This window comes from Physeter macrocephalus, chromosome 8, assembly GCF_002837175.3.
Source record: "Physeter macrocephalus isolate SW-GA chromosome 8, ASM283717v5, whole genome shotgun sequence".
Lineage (NCBI taxonomy): Eukaryota > Metazoa > Chordata > Mammalia > Artiodactyla > Physeteridae > Physeter > Physeter macrocephalus.
Genome location: NC_041221.1, coordinates 3,774,949 through 3,794,905, shown reverse-complemented (window position 1 = coordinate 3,794,905; position 19,957 = coordinate 3,774,949). Strand labels below are relative to the sequence as shown.

The following is a 19,957-nucleotide window of genomic DNA, read 5'->3' as shown; positions in this document are numbered from 1 at the left end:
CTGCAGAGGGGCTAGAGTCAAGAGGAGAAGTGGACATAAATGTCGGAGCTGGCAGTTGTGTCCTTCCTACTAATAAAACCCTTATGAGCCCAGGGGACATGGTGCTGGGAGCAGGTCTAATAACCTTTTGTGACTAGAGAAAGGATCTCTGTCTTAAACCATACTTTGTAAGTGAGATTTGTCCCTGTGGAGCTTTTTCTTGAAGTATCTGGGTCTTTGCTTTGGAACTTACTTGAGTAAACTTACACGCTTGTAATTGCAAACTGAACTCTTAAAAAATATTGACAGTAATACGATCAACTAGATTGTACCATTCTTGAGTTAAAGAGACTAGTAGAATGTCTAGTTCATATAGTTTTCAATTGCTTACTATTTTAAAAACACTTAGTAGTGTACTTTATCTCTCCTTGATTACCCTGTTCCTAGGGAAGTATCCCTCAGACTGTGCTAATACGTTTTTACAGAGTCACTTAGATAAATGTTTATGGAGCAGATCTTAAACCATATCTATTATATAGTGACTACATTTTAATTAAAAGAGAAGTAGATAATTCCCTTTTAAAGATGAGTATTTCATTTTGACATTTTCATATGCATTTGATTTTACTGAGTCAGCTGCTGAGTTAATAATGTCATAAGTTGTCATTTTGGAAATACTGAGGAATAATTGGATAGATTTGAATATTCCAGTTATACTATAAAAATATTGTTTTAGGGTAAGACCATCAAACTATAAACATTCTTTTGTTTTTTTCTCTTTTGTTATAAAAGTTTAAGTGGTTTTGAACTTAGATTTTTAATTCTTTTGCAGATTATTTTAACTTTACATTGTTTTGTTTTCCTGCAGTCATCTTCCTTCTTGTGTTCTTTGTCTTAAATTTGGCCTTGAAATAATGATAGTCAATAACAATTTCCAGTTTGGAGAGGGTAAAGAAATTGTCATGGTGCACTCTTGAGATAAATCAGTATTGTTAAGAAACATGAATGATAGCTGAAAATGTGTTTTAGGGCTTTTATTCTCAGTAGAATTTTCTCTGGGCTTTGTTAAAAGGCATTTTCATTACCTAAACAGGAAAATCACGTTATCGGAATTTTAACTATAAATTGAATAATTAAGGTCCTACAGGAAAATCACGTTATCGGAATTTTAACTATAAATTGAATAATTAAGGTTCTGTCTGATGCAACCTCAGGCGTGTAGCTCTTATAGTAGAGGGGTGTTAATCATCTCCAGGACTAAAGGAATGCATAGGTACATTTGTCTTTAGTCCTGCACAGTTTGAAAAAATGAGGGGGTAGGTAAGTGTAAGTCACGATAACATGACAGTAATTGCTTTAAAAATCGATTCTAGTTAATTTTAGAGTCTGTGGGCTCAGCTCGTATCACCAAGATAATTAGTGCAGATTTGGGGACATTGTTGCCCATGGTGTGGCATATTAAAAAATAAAATAACTCCATCAGTTTGACCTTCCTGTGAACATTTGCTGCTTTTGCAATGGGATCATGCAAGTGTATAAAATTGCTTTTATTACAGACATCTTTGTATTCCACCTGCCTTTTTTTATTTTCCATTTACAGTCTGTTCAGTTCAGGACGCTGCTATAACCCTTGGTGCCAGTGTTCCCAAACTCTAATGTGCTTTTTCATTTGCACTAACCATCAGGAAACTAGAATTTCTGGTTTCCTCAGGTATGTGTAGTGGTTGTTAGCATTTTGTGAAAGTTTCATAACATTTGGTTATAGCATAGGTATTTATAAAGAGAACGTTTTCTGGTTTTTCCTTTTAAGTTAGGTCTCATTCCGTAAGCTTTTTGTATTCTACGTGAACCAAGTGAATGCTTAGCTGTGGCTAGTAACCTGGAAAAATTTGTTGACTTTGTAAGCTGACAATTTATGCAAAGAATTTTATTATTTTACTTACAGATAAGGAAAAATTTAAACATTTGATAGGAAGAGAAGAACTTTCTGAGTTTTAGATAGATTGATTTTAGACAGGTTAGTGATAGCTAGAAATTTTATTCACCATATTAATGTAAATGAATGCAGTTCACGTTTTAAATGTGTAATAAAGCCACAAAGATGCCATTGCATCTTTTGATGTTACACAGCAATAATGGTTTATTTTAAACTACAAAAATTGGCAAGGGAGATCATGCTGCTAGAAAGTTAAAAATGGACTTTTAAAAAGGACTTTCAAGTACTTTACTCTAAAAGAAGCACTAAAATTTCTGACAATTCTTTACTCACTCTCTCTACTAATGTTAAAGTGTTTAACCTAACCAAACTTTTGCTCCAATAACTAGGCACCGGACATTATAGCTCCGTATACGGAATAAAAGAAGAAGTGGTGTTTCCCAGAAATCATAAAACTGAATTACTATTTGTGTTTCATTGAGAATTCATGATTATTCTGTCCAGAGGGTACTTTTTCAGAAATCCGGAAATAATATGGAACCCTCAAATATATAAGCAGCTGAGGAGTTTGGTGTTACGGAGTGTGTTGTATTTTTACAGGTGCCACTGATTAATGAACTTGAATCAGCAATACATCAGCTGTACAAACAGCGAGCTTCCCGCCTTGTCCAAAGACGACAAGATGATATTAAAGATGAATCTTCGGAGTTTTCAAGCCATTCAAGTCAGTCCATCTTGAAGGTTTTTATTATTCATTAAACAACCTTGTTTACTTAGTGCATCCTAATTGAAAATTAGACGTCTCAGAGCATTTTTTCTTTTTAAAGAAACAGATTTCCTTGCTCTTGTGTCAGGTAGATCTAAAATTAGCATGTGCTTGGATTGTGTTTAAGAAAATATAGCTTTGCAAAGGAACTCAAATCATGTCCTAATAGTCTATCGATCTTATTCTTCTTTGGGCATTCTCTCATTCTTTATAGTAAAGACATCATCAGTATTTTATCTTAAAACCAGTACCTATTTGGCCCCAGTTGATTTTCCCCACATTTTAACACCGATACAGATGCTGTTGTTGATCACAACAAAGGTTTTGAGTTAGGGGCTGGGAAATTCTGTATGGGAGAGGGGGCTTTATTACATAACAAATGATACAACTCCAAGATTAGGGGAGTTTTGAGCTTCACCCCTTAGATAAAGCAAAATTTTTTGTATTTAAAATTTTTTTGTATTTTCTAGTTTGCCTCATATAGTGGGGTTTTTTTTTTAGTAAGTCAGTCGGTTGCCAACACTTCTTGAAATTTTAGTGTAAAAATTTGGAAATTGAATTTATATTCCTTACATTGTGATGTGTGTTATGGAACACCAAAATTAATTGGAAACCTCTTATTAAATAGTTGAGCTGAAATTCTTTAACCAGACGTTTTAAACATTTTAATTCCACTTTTTCATTGCCCTCTATATTCTTGGATGCTGTAATAGGAATTTTCCTACATTGGATTTTCTCATGGCTTCTTTTGTCATCTCTTCGGTCCTGATGTCAGCAGTTCTTAAATGGAAGTGTACATCAGAATGACCCATGATATTAATTTAAAATGCGGATTTCTTGGTCCTGTCCCCAGATTCTTGCCAGGTCTTGGATGGTGTCCAGTAATCTGCATATTAAACAACCACCCCAGGTGTTCCAAGTGCAAAGGGCCCTGTTATTCTTTCTGAAAACAATGCTTTGTCATATAGTGTGTCCTCTAAGTTAGAGAGACATTGAATCCCTGAGAAAGCATTCTCCTGTGTGCTGGATGGGTTTTGGAGCATCGTAAAGAGGTGGTAACATGGCCGTCAGATGAGTCAGACTCAGATGTAAGCCACATGAATGGCTTTGACCTTCTGTTTTTGCCATACACATTTAAATTGGATTAGTGCCATTTTGGGCACCTAAATAACTAATGCATCCCGCCCAAATCACTTTTGATCCAGATAGAAGCAGATTTCTGGGGCAAATTACAGGTAATCATTGTACCTATGACGGGCAGTAATTTCCTTTTAAGTTAAATGGTTGGGTGAGCCATGCATTTCATCAAATACTTTTTCCTGCCTATAATCTGTTCTTTATAATTTGGAGGTATTTACTTATATGGAATTTGAAGTAAGGGTTGAATGATAGATGTTAATTAGATTGATAGCTGGAAAGAAGTGAAGGGTAATGAGAAAGTGAAAAGTATTGTCCCAGAGGGAGTATTCATTAATTGCCAAACATCTGAGAAAAATTGCATGGGGTACTGAAGTATCAATTCTTCTTCTGGTCTTTTTTTAAAGAAACAAAAATGCAGCCAGAAATTCATTTGTTTAGATTTGTAAACACCTACCACAGTTACTGCATATGATTCTTACGGAAATGAAGGAGGCTATCTCTTGAGTCATCTACTCTCTTATATCTCCCTCAATATATATTTTACAAAATCTGTAAATATAATAACATTTTAAGTATTTAGTATAGTAGAGAATTTTCTTTAAAATATTTCTTTACTGCAGGGTAGCTCTTAAAGAGGCAGGAATCATTTGTGTAGTTTGGGACTTTTTAGCCAGTTCATCTATGGTGTGTAGTGGAGTTCCAGTTGAGGTAGAGCTGGGGCGTCTTATTTACTATACTGATATTTTTTTGTAATTGGAACTGTGGAACATACTTCCCAATATCCAAGCTATTTTGGAATATGAATGAAAAAATTCAGTAAAAGAGTCAACTTTTAAAAGTAGTAGGATCTAGGATAGTTAGGATACACTGAAGGGGATACCAGCTCATTTTTGGTTTTATTTTTCCTGTTGCTGCTATCAGTGACACATCTTTGATATCAGGAAAAAGACTATGGAAAAGCCTTAAATGGATGTCTTTCATTTTGCACGTGATCTCCCCCTCCCCCGCCACCACCCTTTGGGTTTTGTGCTTCTCGTTACTATCCCATGTAATACAGAACATCTCCATAGCGTAGAACTTAAATGTAGACGTGAGGAAGCATCACAGACAGATGTTTCCCCCACTCTTCCTTCTACCCTAGGCAAGAGATTCGAAGATTCTTCTCTGGAGGAAGAGAGTGGGTCCAGAGAAAAGACCATGAGACACTGTAACGTCTGGGGGCCCCAACAGAAAGTTGACTTGAACCCAGGGATCTGATGGAGATGCCTCTGTTAGACAGCTCCCACCTACAGCCACGAAATTTCCAATCTCATTCTTACATAGGAGGTAGTTAATGATCATGGTGAGCAACACAAGCAGCAGAACCAGAGGGGCTGAGGAAACAAAGACAGTGCAGGTGACAGGAGGAAACCCTTGGAGGTGTGGGGAGGGTCCTACGCGTAGCACAAGTAGCGGATGCTATAGAAAAGGAATGTTCTAAGAAGGATAGCTGTATCTCAGAAACTAAAGATGTGGTAACTGAAACATAAATTTCGATAGGAAGGTTGGACGCTAAAGCTAGAAAATTGCCCTAGAAGTTAAAAAAAGAGAGATGGAAAATAGGGGAAAAAAGAAATAAGGGGACTGTGCTTGGAAAAGTAGGGTTTGAGAAAGCACAACTTGGGTCCTCTCAGCTGTGATTTTCAGTCTGTATGTTGATTCTGCCCTTGTTCTTAAAATAGTAATAGAGAATACATTTCTACAAAGAAAAATTAGAATGAAATAGAATAAATGATTAAACTCCTGCCACAAAGCTGTTTTTTCATCCTTCCTACCTATGTCTCTGCTGTCATATCATTCAACATGTGATGCCTAAGTTCGTCCTTAAAAAAAGTAATGTATTATTTTTCCCTTTACACAAGTAATTTAGATTTTTAATTTATTTGGTCATCATGAGAGCATAAACTAGCTCTGTTACTTAGACATAAGAACGGGGATTAAGCCCATTTGCATTTGTGTGGTGTTGTTGAACTCTCCATTTATATTTCTCTTCCTTTGTGTGGGAACACAGATTAATATTGAGACTTGCTCTAAACTAGAAGACTAGCCGGTTTATCGGTTACTGCAGAATCCTGCTGTTGAGATTAGAAAGCAGTCTATCATTATGGCTTATTCTGTGCAAACTCTTTCCTCAAGATTGTTGAAGGAAGGCTTTTAATTTTAACCATTGTTGTTTTACAGATAAAGCTCTGATGGCACCAAATCTTGATTCCTTTGGACGAGATCGGGCACTGTATCAAGAGCATGCAAAACGTCGGATTGCAGAACGGGAGGCGAGAAGGTAATTCTACAGATGCTTGCTGTTGGTTTGTTTGTGAAGGGAGGAGTCTCTTTTATCTGGTTTGGGAACTTGATATTTGTTATTTAGGACTCGTCGTAGACAAGCCAGAGAGCAAACCGGTAAGATGGCAGATCACCTTGAAGGCCTTTCCAGTGATGATGAAGAAACGTCTACAGATATTACAAATTTCAATCTGGAAAAAGGTTAGACATTTATTTGGAAATGAGATTCACTGTCAGTGTGCTTTCTCCTTGGCTGTGGTTTCTGCCACGAAATAATTTGAAGCTTTGTGGCCTCTGCTTTAGAACTAGGCACTTTGGTTTAATTATTAAAACTTGCACCCATTTTTATTGATGAGTTCTCAAAATTCGTGGTAACACTTTGTTGTGGGGTTCATCTAGCACTTGCATTATAAATGATATTACTCTCTGAATCACAGAATTTTTAAAGTGACAAGAAAATGTTTCAGATCCCAGGGGCAGCCCTGATGCAGCCTGTCTGGTCTAGAAAGGTAAAGGTTGGCAGTAGGGCATTCAGCCCTAAAGGAAATTCCTGATTTTGGGAGCCCCGAATAATTCAAGCAAGAGGAATAGTTAGTTCTGTTACATTGAGACATTTCCAGAAGGATCCCCAAGTAAAAGTCTTTATTTCCCACCACTGGCTGTGATTATCTGGAATTATATTGACTGCGAGCCCTTTGGAACTTCGTTGGATAAGCTTGTTTTTTTCTCCCACTCTTTTTACGGTGAACATTTCCAAACGTACAGAAAATTGGAAAGAATAGCACAGTGATCACCCATATACACCTGTCACCCAAATTCAGCAGTTCTTACCATCATTTAGCCAAGTTTGCTTTGGATATGTGTGTGTTTTGCTGAAACATTTGAAATTAACTTACAGACATCATGGCACTTCCCTCTAAAAACCTTAACATCTTTAATGTCTTCTTTAAAAAAAAAAAAAAAAAAAAAAAGGATGCTTTTCTACGTAACTGCCACACTGTTGTCACACCTGCAAAAATTACCTAGAAGTTTTAGTATCATGTCTGCATTCAGTCTTCCTCCGTCACAGCCCCCCTGCCACCCCACCCAGAATTCTTGGGACTGTTTCTCTTACTCTGTGTTTTCTAAACCTGGATCCACACAAGGTTCCTGCATTGCACTTGGTTGTTACATCTTTTTCTGTAGAATTAGTGAATATCATGATACGTTATACACATACACACACCCCTATTCTTTATTTGTTTAAGGCATTAACTTTCTGAAGAGATCAGGCCACTTATCTTGTAAAACGTCCTACATTCTAAATTTGTCTGTTTCCTCATAGTTTTAACTTGTTCTTCCAGTCACTATATTTCTTGTAAACTGGAAGTTAAGTCTTGATTAGATTCAGGTTACAGCCTTTTTGGCGAGAATACTTCACACAGGATGCTGTTACCAGCACGATACCAGATGGCAAATGTTAGGTTGCCCACTATTAGTGGTGTTAAGATGGATCTTGAGAAGTAGGTTGTCATGACTAGGTCTCTTCATTATAAAGAGTCTGCTGTTCCAAGTCATATGGAGCATTAAATAACCTTTACTTAAAGATCCTAGCATCCATTGCTGATTCTTGTCTAATGTCAGTTATTGCAATCACCAACAGACTTTGAAAGAAGAGATATGATTGGTCACTGATAATGATAACTACACATCTGTTATTTACGTGGTGATTTGTGGACTGAAGAGCTAGATAACAGAGTTTGTACTTTATGCAATTACTCACAGTTACTATTCCATGGTGCTTGAAATTTGAACTGAGTTTTGGGGGACAGGTGTTATTTAGACTGTGGTGACAGATAATAGTACATGTTGGAACTACGCAAAACGGAGACTCCCTGCACTGTGGTTTGCATGATGGACGTTTGGAACCTAAACTTAGCTCGGGTTGTTTTCTTTTAAGTTGCAGTTAACAATTATTCCTTTGCTAATGAGCCTATCTTATTGATGATACTCAGGCCACAAAGAAAACACTGAAAATATTTGAACTGTGTTTTTTCTACTGCATACTAAGTTTTGATTCTCTGTGGGGTTTTTTTGGTTGTTGTTTTTAGATCGCATTTCAAAAGAGTCCAGCAAGGTTTTTGAAGATGTCCTTGAAAGTTTCTGTTCAATCGATTGTATTAAATCCCAGTTTGAAGCATGGCGTTCAAAATACTACTCATCCTACAAGGATGCTTACATCGGCCTTTGCTTGCCAAAGTTGTTCAATCCCCTCATAAGGCTGCAGCTTCTCACTTGGACTCCTCTTGAGGTGAGTGGCTTCTCTCACTGTTGAAAAGCAATATACTGGACTTCCCTGGTGGCGCAGTGGTTAAGAATCCACCTGCCAACGCGGGGGACGTGGGTTCGAGCCCTGGTCTGGGAGGATCCCACATGCCACGGAGCTTCTAAGCCCGTGCGCCACAACCGCTGAGCCTGAGCTCTAGAGCCCGCAATCCACAGCTACTGAAGCCCGCGCACCTAGAGCCCGTGCTTCGCTCTAAGAGAAGCCACCGCAATGAGAAACCCACGCACCACAATGAAGAGTAGCCTGCGCTCGCTGCAGCTAGAGAAAGCCCGTGCACAGCAAGACCCAATGCAGCCATAAATTTAATTAACTAATTTTAAAAAAACAAAAACGAAAAACACTTTCTCCTTAAAAAAAAAAAAAAAAAAAAAAAGGCAATATACCATGATGCCTTGGACAATTTGAATCTCAAAGCTAGAGATGTAAGCCTCAGCGAAGTGTTTTTCAGGGGAGATAGGTCACCCACAGGGCTATAACTGACACATTATCACTGGGTATAATCTTATGATCTTTCCTTTTATGTTCTGTCCCTTCTCAAGAGAACTGTCTCTTGCTTTTCGATTTTTATACAGTGTCTTTCTCAGTCAACTAAAATTACATGTAGTGACGCTGAGATATGAACATGAATGAATAAGAACTTGGTTCTTTGATTCCAGAAAAACAGAACATCGTGGGAAAGCTCAATGAGGAAGATGTGAAATGGGACCCTGAACTAAGTCAGTGGTGATGGAAATCAGGAGGATGAGATAAACTGATAGATTTAAGAGGTGGACTCAATAGGACCTCTCTGCCTGTTACATAAGGGAGGAAACTCAAATTGTCTGTATACATGTAGTGGTTCATGTTTAAGATACGGTTTTGGAAGCTACCAACATATGGATGGAGCCGTGGGCATGAATGAGATGGGCTGGGTTGAATATGTAAACTGTAACGAAAAGAAGGCTGAGGTTGAAGCCCTGAAAACAGAGGAAAAAAATCTAAGCTCTGGGAACCATTCAGCTCCCAGCTCCTGATTGCTCTTTGCCAGACCTTGTGGAGTCCCACCCTGTGCATGTGTTTCTTGGCATCCAGCAGAGGCTCGGGGACACTTGTGTGCATCTGGGAGCTCTCCTTCTGTGTAGCTCCTTCCTCCGCCCCACAGCTTCTAGCGTTCCGGCCTTCCTGGACTTAGATTGTCTCCTAACTCAGCAGGACTGCTCTGCTTGCAGTTGCCTACCCCGATCTCCTCTTCTGACCAGGAGCTCACCTCATTTGATTCCGTTCGTTCAGGGGGTCATGGTCCTATGCTGCCTGTGGTCCATTGTCTGAAAATAGATGTTTCATATATTTGTCCAGTTTTTAGTTTATGACTGAAGGCTAAATCCGGTTCCTGTTACTCTTTTCATGACTAGAAGCAGAAATAGCCACTATTTTAAATGTTTGGGTAACCTTTTAAATATTTTCTAGGCAAAATGTCGTGACTTTGAGAATATGCTTTGGTTTGAATCTTTGCTGTTTTACGGTTGTGAAGAGCGAGAGCAAGAAAAAGATGATGTAGACGTTGCACTGTTACCTACCATTGTGGAAAAGGTGATTCTCCCTAAACTAACAGGTAGAGATTACTGAATTGAACATTCAAACACATTGGGTTTTTCAAATCTATTTTTAGGAGTTTTTAATCAGAGCATATTTTCTCATAGAAATTACATTATTGATAATAAAGTTACCCCCAGACCCAGAGATGGCTAAAGGGTACCCATCTTTTAACTTGGGACGTAAAGACCACCTCGGGGCGGGCCTGGAGTTGGGGGCAGTAATTGATCCACAGGCAAATTTCAGGCTCTTATGGACTGCCTGAATACACGGTTTCAGGGGGGATATGCATCTTTCTGGGGAGCAGTTTCATTGCTTTCATCAATTTCTCCCCAAAAAAATTAGGAATCATTGACATAGGGACCTATTTAAAATATTGATATTAAAAATAAAGCTCAAGTTCAGTTAGAAATTCTTGATGCTGGGACAACATCTCCTAGGATATAGAAATCCTGCCTTCCCCCGTCTTTATTTTCACCAAGAAGCAGAAAATAACAGGACTCCGTCCCCCTCGCCACATGTGCCTAATCTTCAGCATTCCCACGGTTAGGAGGACAGAGAAGACTGAAGCTTACGCTCTAGAGGAAGAAAAAATCGTGATTGGCGTTTCTCAGCTGGGGCCTACTTGACGTCAGATTTCAGTCAGCAGCAATTTACTTCTGTATCTCAGTACATTCTGCTTTTTTTTGTTCTTAATAGTGATAGCTGAAAATATGTGGGACCCCTTTTCTACAACACAGACTTCAAGAATGGTCGGAATTACTCTAAAATTAATCAATGGATATCCTTCAGTAGTGAATGCAGAAAACAAAAATACACAGGTAATTTAATTGTTATCTCTGAAAGGTTTTTTTTTAATTTTTTAAAATTTATTATTTTATCTTCTCCTTTCCCATTGAAAATGAGCAAGAGTTGAGAGAATGAGTGGTTATATCCTGAGCCAACGAGAAAATCTGATTCTCCCACTTGAGGCCTCTGTCCTTTATAACCTGAAGTATACAAAATATGAGATAGTAGTTTTTATTTCAAAATATCGATTGGGAAGGACGATGTAATTAGTCTAGCTAGCCTCTCATTTGTACTGTTTTCACCCTCCTCACCACCCCACCCCCATTCTCAATCGGACTAATCACACATGCCTTGAAGACCTGTATTTTTTTCGGGAAAAGAGAAACTACTGGAACGGGTAACAATTGATAATTTAAATGGTGAAACATTTAAATAGCATGTAAAATGACTAGGTATTGTTTTTTAAAGTTTCAGAACTTCAGATTGCCGCTTCCCGCCCTGAACATTCTTATGAGCTGTTTAGATATGAGAAAGTACTCCTTATCATTGTTTTATTTTCACTGACCTCATTTTGAGAGGAACCAGATTATAGGTCTGATCTTAAATCTTTATATAGTAGATTAAGAGGTTGGAAGATTTCTAAATGGCTTTATTGCTTGGTAATTGATGAGGGCTGAATGAAGAGTAAGTAGTAAACATTAAAGACCTTAGGACCTTCAGTGGGGAAAGTTAAAAAATTTGAGATGCTGTTCACTCAAAATTGAATACTCTATGTGATTTGGAATATTGCTTATTTTTATTTACTAAAATTTAACTTTCATCGTAACCCTTATTAAAATGCATGATCTATTTTTAACTCTTTAGGTGTACCTAAAAGCACTTCTGTTGAGAATGAGGAGAACTTTAGATGATGATGTATTCATGCCCTTGTATCCCAAAAAGTAAGTAACTCCTAAGAACATTAAAGATGATAATATTCTCCATTATTTTTCAGAGGAGACTCCTTAAACTCCGGAAAACTAAGCATAGCTTGAAATACAAGCTTTACCTACATAGTATAAACCTGTAGCCCAAAGAGAGTGGCTCAGTGGGGAAATTGCTGCCTTAAGCAGCATAATGCAAATAGTCCTCCCTTAGTATCTCACAATAAATTGCCATTACCTTTTAAAATTATCTTCTGGAATACAGTTGTTTGAAAATTTGAAAAATTAGTTAACTTCTTACGTTCACCTCTTTTACTTACAGAAATCTTCTAGGAATCAGATGGCATTTAACACACAACTTTGATTAGTGATGTGTTTCTCTTTTTTTCCTAGTGTCTTGGAAAATAAAAATTCTGGGCCTTACTTGTTTTTTCAACGACAGTTTTGGTCTTCAGTTAAGGTACGTGTCTGTAGGCTATCTAAAAGACTTCAGATTTTGTTTGACTTCATACAAACTAATTTTATTCTAAAAGTTTATTCGGGTTTGATGTTTGCAGAGGTGAAAATGTATTCCGAGTTCCAGTAAGGTCCAAACTAGCCAACAAAATGCCTTACTAAACCACAGCAAATAGAGTACCAGATACTCTTCTAAGTTGCGGAAATATAGCACTGAACTGAGATAGAAGTAGAGCCTTCATGGCGTTTATAACCAAGCTCAATTGACAGTAGCAAATAAGTAATCTCAGGTGTGATGAATTCTGAAAAAAATTCAAAGTTGTGTGGGAGCATATGACAAGGGGGCACAGATACCTTGATGGATCAGTCACAGAAGATTCCCTTCCACCCTGAGGAAGTGATGTTTAGATTATTGGTTGGCCCTGAGGTAAGGGAGAGCAGGGTATGCTAGAACTGAGAAAAGGCCAGGATGGCTAGAATTAGGGAAGAGATGAGCGGTTCAGATGATATGGGAGCTCGAATTTACACGTAGACATGTAATCACTCCCTAAATCAAGATGTATAACGCTTCCATCATCTCCCCCAAATTCCCCATGCCCCTTTGTAGTCAAGCCCACACCTACAGCCTGGCCACCCCTTTTTATTGTCCTGTAGTTTTCTTTGTAAAAATGTCTTAGGAGTGGAATTATATACTAACTAGCCTTTTGAGTCTGGCTTCATTCACTTAACGGAATGCATTCGTGATTTATCAGTGTTGTCTTGTGTTTGCTCCTTTTTATTGCCAAGTAGTATTCCATCATATGGTGGATATACCACAGGTTTTTTTTGTTTTGTTTTTATCCATTCCCCAATTGAGGGACACTGGATTGTTTCCAGTTTGGAGTAATTATGAATAAACCTGTTTGCACACAGGTTTTTCTGGGTATGTAAGTTTTCATCACTTGGGTAAATACCTAGGCAAAGCTGTTTTCTAAACCAACAATATATTAGCCTTCTAGTTATTCTTCTTTCTCACCACTCACCACCCTTGGTATCGTCAGGGTTTTTATTTTTTTTAAGTCATTCTCCTAGGTGTATAGTTGTGTCTTGTTATTTTTTTAATTTGCATTTTCCTAACAACTGATGATGTTGAGCATGTTTCCTTTTTTTTCCTCTTTTTTTAAAATAAATTTATTTATTTTATTTCTTTATTTGTGGCTGCGTTAGGTCTTCGTTGCTGCTTGCGGCTAGCGGGGGCTTCTCTTCGTTGCAGCGCGCGGGCTTCTCATTGCGGTGGCTTCTCTTGTTGCGGAGCATGGGCTCTAGGCACGCGGGCTTCAGTAGTTGTGGCGCACGGGCTTAGTTGCTCCGCGGCATGTGAGATCTTCCCGGACCAGGGCTTGAACCCATGTACCCTGCATTGACAGGCGGATTCTTAACCACTGCACCACCAGGGAAGCCCAAGCATGTTTTCATGTGCTTACTTGCCATTTGTATATGTTCTTCGATGAAGTATCTGTTCAGATCTTTTGCCCATGTGGTAACAGTCTTAAAGAGTGCAGAAGTTCTTCATTTTGATGAAGTCCAACTTACTATTTTTTCCTGTTATGAGTTGTGCTTTAGGTGTCACATCTAAGAAATCTTTGCCTAATACAGGGCCACAGAGTTGTTTTCCTATCCTTTCTCCTAGACATTTCACAGTTTCCGGGTTTACATTTAAGTCTATGATCCATTTTGAGTTAATTTTTATATAGGGCATGAGGCCTTGAAGTTCCTTTGTCCCGGCACAGTTTGTTGAAAAGACTATCCTTTTTAAAATTAAATTGCTTTTGTACCTTTGCTGAGAATCATTTGCTCTTATATGGGTTGTGGAAGGGCTTTTAGTAGGGAAGTGACATGAAAATATTGCCCTTTTTAGCATATTCTGGCTTCTGTGTGGGGATAATGAAATGAAGTAGGTGAAGATAGTAATAATGAAAATGGAAATTAGTACTTATTACATATTCACTGTGTGCCAAGCACTGTAGCACACCCCTTCACATAGATTATCTCGTTGAATCCTCACAGCAGCCCTATGAGCTTGACTCTGCTGATGGGACAGTGAGGCATGGAATAACCTGCCCAGGCTCATCCCTTTGTTAAGTGGTGGAGATGGGAGTCTAACCCAGGCCAGTCAAACTCTTGAGCAGGTCTTCTCAACTGGGTTTCTGTGGAAGAATTAATACCTGATGCCCTAAGGCCTCCATTGCGTATGCAACTAGAATGGTACTAGTTTGTACCATCCTTGGGAAAATTATGTTAAGGAGTCACTCAGATCATTTTCTGTAGGTTTTAGTTTTCTCACAGAGGCATGCTGGAGAAAAACTAGACCAGAGCCGTTGCTCATAGTCAGTTGAATCAGTGCAGGGCCCACAGAGAGACGACGGCAGCTTCGATCAGGGGCACGGCAGCAAGGACTGAGAGAAAGGTGCAGACTGGGGAGAGGTGGGGTTCGACAACTTGAGGGAGAGGTCAAGAATGATAAGGCTCATGTAGGCTCTGGCTTGATTGGTTTGTTGGATAGTGTTGCCATTTCCTAAGATGAGAAATACTGGGAACTTAGAATTTTATGGTGGAATTGGGGGGGGACTTCCATTTTACATGTATTGAGCTTAAGTAGTTCCAATATCCAGGTTCATGAAGTCTGGTAAACATGCAATGTGGTAGTCAAAAAGAGAATTTCCATCTTTTTGCAGGGTCATAGGACTGGTTTAGGCATGATTTTCAAGGGAGGACATTTATCTAAGAATCATCATTTGCCCACCAGTACTTTCTGTTATGATGGAAAATGTTCTGTATCTGCATTGTCCACTATAGTAACTACTAGCTCCATGTGGCTATTTAAATTTTAGTTAACCTCAGTCATTATCAGAAACATTCAGACCCTTCAAAACTGCTTATTAGTGCTTTGGCAAGACGTGGTCCAGGGTATTTCATAAGGTGTTGTATTGTGTAAGTAATTTACTTTGTACTTAATTTAATTGCTTTACATTGCCTCTCCATTTCCTTTCCTTCTCAAAAAACCAAACTTCTAGTAACAAATCAGATTTGTGGTTGCCACAGGTGGGGAGTTGTGGGGAGATTGGATAAAGGGGATCAAAAGGCACAAACTTGCAGTTGTAAGATAAGTTCTGGGGATGTAGTGTACAACATGATGACTGTAATTAACAATAGTGTATTGTATATTTGAAAGTTGCTAAGAGAATAGAAAAAAGATTTGTAACTGTGTGAGGGGAAGGATGTTAACTTACGGTGATTATTTCACAATATATATTTAAATCATTATGTTGTATGCCTTAAACTTACGCAATGTTACATGTCAATTGTATCTCAATAAAACTGGGGGAAAAAATAATTTTTTTCTTCTTTCCAGCTCTTAGGGAATTTTCTTCAATGGTATGGCATTTTCTCAAACAAAACTCTTCAGGAATTATCAATAGACGGTTTATTAAATAGATACATTCTCATGGCTTTTCAGAATTCAGAATATGGCGATGACAGCATCAAAAAAGCCCAAAATGTGAGTGAAATGACACATATTGTAGTTTTTAAAGCATACGAGTTAAGATGGATTAAGTTTTCTTTGTTTGAAGAGATTTGAGAATTTCATGAAAACCCCTTTGATTATCGAAGTTGGTGTAATGTTGACAATCTCCCCTTAGCATTTTTTACATAAAAAGTTGTACTGTTGGATATGTGTATATTTGTCCTTCTATCCATCTATCTATATCAATATTTGTATAGGTATTAACGAAAGTTTTAATTGGGGGATAATTTTTTTACAGTTGAATGAATGCTATTTTAAGTGTTACTAAAGAAATGGTCTCTTTTCTCATTTAAGAAATAATTTTAGTTAATTTTTTTTTTACTTCATATACGTAAGTTACACAGTTTTGATAATTTTTAAAACTATTTTTTAAACAATCATATGATTAAAGAAAATGTGCAAGTACAGTACAGTTTTTCGACCTAACCACATCAGGGTAATTCTCTGACATTATACTCCCTCACCCTCATATAGTTTTGTGCCTGTTTCCTATAAACGTGGATTTTCTTGTACATGATTACAATATGACCATCAACATCAGGAAGTTAACATTCATATATTACTGTTACCTAATCCTTAGGCCCCTTCTCACGTTTTATCAGCTATCTCAATAATACCCACAGGAACTGGCAAAAGAAATTCCCAGATCATCCTTTGCATTTAATTGTCATGTCTCTTTAGTCTCCTTTAATCTGGAAGAGTGCTTCATTCCTTGACCTTCATACTTTGACACTTCTGAAGATGATAAGCCAGTTATTTTGTAGACGGTCCCTCAGTTTGGGTTTGTCTGATCTTCTCTCATGAATAGATTTCAGATTTTGCGTCTTTGTCAGGAATTGTCCTAGACTTCATTAGTGTGAGTCCCTTCAAGTTGACCTCTGTGACCTTGTGGCATGTCCTCTAATTTGGGGGGAGCACTTTCTTGCTTTCTGGCACACGATGTTCCAGGCTTATCTTGTACCTGCTTGGCCCAGCTCTGGAATCAGTTGTTTCTCCAAGCATCCCAGGGTTCTTTGGTGGGGAGCTGTCTCTACCCACTGGCTGCTTTCTCCCGGGTGGGAAACAGCCTCCCCTTGCCCGGGTTTTGGCACCCCATGCCAGGTTGCCACCATGCCCTGTTCACGTCCTGCTTGGGCTCCTGCCCTAGGCTGCCCCTCCCGTGTGGTGCCCTCTTCACTCCATTCTGGGCCAGCACGGCTCCCCCTGCCAGCAAGGATGCCTACTTACTGAGCTGTTCAGCATGGGGAGAGGCTGCAGTTTGGTACTTATACTATACATGTTTTTACATCAAAAGCTGCTGATAAAGGACGGTTCAGTTCATTTAGGGCTTTCTGGAAGACTGGAAAATGAAGCAATTGGTTATCAATTTTATGTCCCTAATTTACTTAAATATCGGAGAAGTTATCTGTCTTTTGCTTTGAGCGTCTACGTATTGAAATTTAAAATTAGGGTATATCTAGGTGTATTTGTATAGTTTATGTAGAAAATCAGGTTTAAAAGAATATCCCTTCTAAGTAATGAGTTGCTCAATAGCAAGTCTTCTAGTTAAATACATTATAGGCATTATCTAGACCCAGCTTTTAGATGCTGTAATTTATTTTTGTTTTAACTGTTTACATCTTTCTTCTTCATAGGTGATCAGTTGTTTCCCCAAGCAGTGGTTCATGAATCTGAAAGGAGAAAGAACTATTTCTCAGTTAGAAAACTTCTGTCGATACCTTGTACACTTAGCAGATACAATTTACAGAAACAGTATCGGGTGCTCTGATGTGGAGAAAAGAAATGCAAGGTAATTATTTGTAATTATTGAATGAAACAGTGATCTAGAGTCTTTAGTTGTTAGGTTTAGTATTATTAAAATGTTTTCAGGGACTTCCCTGGTGGCGCAGTGGTTGGGAATCCGCCTGCCAACGCAGGGGACACGGGTTCGAGCCCTGGTCCGGGAAGATCCCACATGCTGCGGAGCAACTAAGCCCGTGCGCCACAACTGCTGAGCCTGTGCTCTAGAGCCCATGAGCCACAACTACTGAGTCCACGCGCCGCATCTACAGAAGCCCCCACGCTCTAGAGCCCATGCTCTGCAACAGTGGGGGCCACCACAGTGAGAGGCCCGTGCGCTGCAAGTAAGAGTGGCCCCCGCTCGCCGCAAGTAGAGAAAGCCCGTGCATAGCAGCTAAGAGCCAACACAGCCAAAAATAATAAATAAACATAAATAAATAAATAAAAAGAACCTTTCAAAAAATGTTTTCAGTAGGTGTTTATACTTTACTTTTTTATTTTATTTTGATTCTTTTCTTTCTTTTTTTTTAAATTCATCAATTTATTTATTTTTGGCTGCTCTGGGTCTCTGTTGTTGCGCGTGGCCTTTCTCTAGTTGCAGTGAGCGGCAGCTACTCTTCGTTGTGGTGCGCAGGCTCCTCATTGGGTGGCTTCCCTTGTTACAGAGTACAGGCTCGAGGCACGCGGGCTTCAGTAGTTGTGGCACGCAGGCTCAGTAGTTGTGGCTCACAGGCTTTAGAGCGCAGGCTCAGTAGCTGCGGCACACGCACAGGCTTAGTTGCTCCGCGGCATGTGGGATCTTCCCGGACCAGGGCTTAAACCCACGTCCCCTGCGTTGGCAGGCAGACTCTTCATCACTGTGCCACCAGGGAAACCCTATATTTTACTTTACCAGGAATTCCCTGGTTTATATTTTTATTTCATCCTTAACATGTCATTTTGGTGTTGGTTGTTATTTATTGGCACTAATATTTCTTCTCAATGTGTTGGTTTTTACTAGATAAATCCTATTCACTTCACTTTTTTTTAAACTTTGATTTATATATGTAACAGTGTTTTTGTTTGGGAGTAAATATCAACAAACAGTATTTACTTTTCTAAGGAAAAGAATTGCAACAGCTGTTTAAGCACCTGCCGTGTGCAGTGCACATAAAGTAGGTTCCGCTTTATGAGTGTGAGTCACAAAATCTTAAAAATTATAATCCTTCCCTAAAAGGTGCTTACTACAGTTTTGTAGAGAAGAGACAGCTAATAATGTCACATTGTGTGTGGTTTCTCCCAAGTGGTTCAAACTATTGTAAATGTTAAAAGTAGTTCCTGGCAGCATCACGTGGGAGCTTTGTTAGAAATGCAAATTCTCAGGCCCTGCTCCAGACCTACTGAACAGAATTCTGAAGGTGGGGCCTGGGATCTGTGTTTTAGCACTCTTCTGGGTAATCCTGATGTATGCTAAAATTTGAGGATTACTGAGAATGACTTCTAGCTGGGTGATGAAAGAAGCCAGGTTCTACTTGATGAGTGAATTTTGGAGGAGTGGAAATTACTCTGGATCTTGATGAATTGGTCATGAATACCCACGAATATAATTTGTGTTCCAGGTGTATTCCAGGAGAGCTAGGACTCTGGTTTGGGAAGGAATGGGAGGCAGGGCTCTGAAGTAGTTAAGTTAGGCAATAGAGTGCTTTCTCTCCTTTCTCGGTATTAATGAAAATCATGGATCTGAATGAGATTTTGGGGTGTTTTTATTTTTGAAAATGGGCCCTCTGTTTCGGGGCATTTAAACATGGGCAGGTTTTTTTTTCTTAGTATGGACAGTTTTTTTTTTCCACATGCTGTAACCTGCTGATCTGTGTTTCCTTTTTTCTCCTTTAGGGAAAACATAAAACAGATAGTAAAACTCCTTGCAAGTGTTCGAGCTCTGGACCACGCTATGTCTGTTGCAAGTGACCACAATGTGAAAGAATTTAAGTCTTTGATCGAAGGAAAATAGATCTATGAGACTGAAAAGAAGCCTATTTGTTCTAATACCATTCCCAATGTAAAAATTTTGTATATATGTAAAGTTTCTTAAACTGTAAAATATTGACTCTTGTTTTAATACAGAGAACATTATTAATATTCAATACTGTGTCCTTAAATGCGAGTTCTTCGGAATGAAAGGAATTCAGATTATTTCTAGGAAGTCTGTGAATGGTTTCCTTACTGCCTGTCATACTTTGTTTACAGAAGTATTTTATATGGTCATTTAAATTAACCCTCTCAGCTAATTGGTCTCTGTAAACAATGTGTGCAGTGTATATTGTATAATTATGCATATATATATATATATATATTTATACCACCATGGAGTTACTTTCACACTGGAAATTTGTGGTGTTTTTCTACAGAGTAAGCCTTTTAACAG

At 38.5% G+C, this 19,957-nt stretch overlaps 1 protein-coding gene across 1 annotated transcript in view; it reads left to right on the top strand.

Annotated features, from left to right (window-relative positions):
* Nucleotides 1-19,676, top strand: part of PAXBP1 (PAX3 and PAX7 binding protein 1) — a 32,770-nt gene extending 13,094 nt beyond the window's left edge. The window contains exons 8-18 of the mRNA XM_024120131.2: nt 2,516-2,639; nt 6,042-6,141; nt 6,229-6,344; nt 8,234-8,433; nt 9,916-10,060; nt 10,741-10,862; nt 11,695-11,771; nt 12,147-12,213; nt 15,601-15,747; nt 17,409-17,563; nt 19,426-19,676. Of these exons, the coding sequence (XP_023975899.1) occupies nt 2,516-2,639; nt 6,042-6,141; nt 6,229-6,344; nt 8,234-8,433; nt 9,916-10,060; nt 10,741-10,862; nt 11,695-11,771; nt 12,147-12,213; nt 15,601-15,747; nt 17,409-17,563; nt 19,426-19,543 (1,371 nt within the window). The 3' untranslated portion in view covers nt 19,544-19,676. The remainder of the gene's footprint in view (nt 1-2,515; nt 2,640-6,041; nt 6,142-6,228; nt 6,345-8,233; nt 8,434-9,915; nt 10,061-10,740; nt 10,863-11,694; nt 11,772-12,146; nt 12,214-15,600; nt 15,748-17,408; nt 17,564-19,425) is intronic.
* The last annotated feature ends 281 nt before the right edge of the window (nt 19,677-19,957 follow it).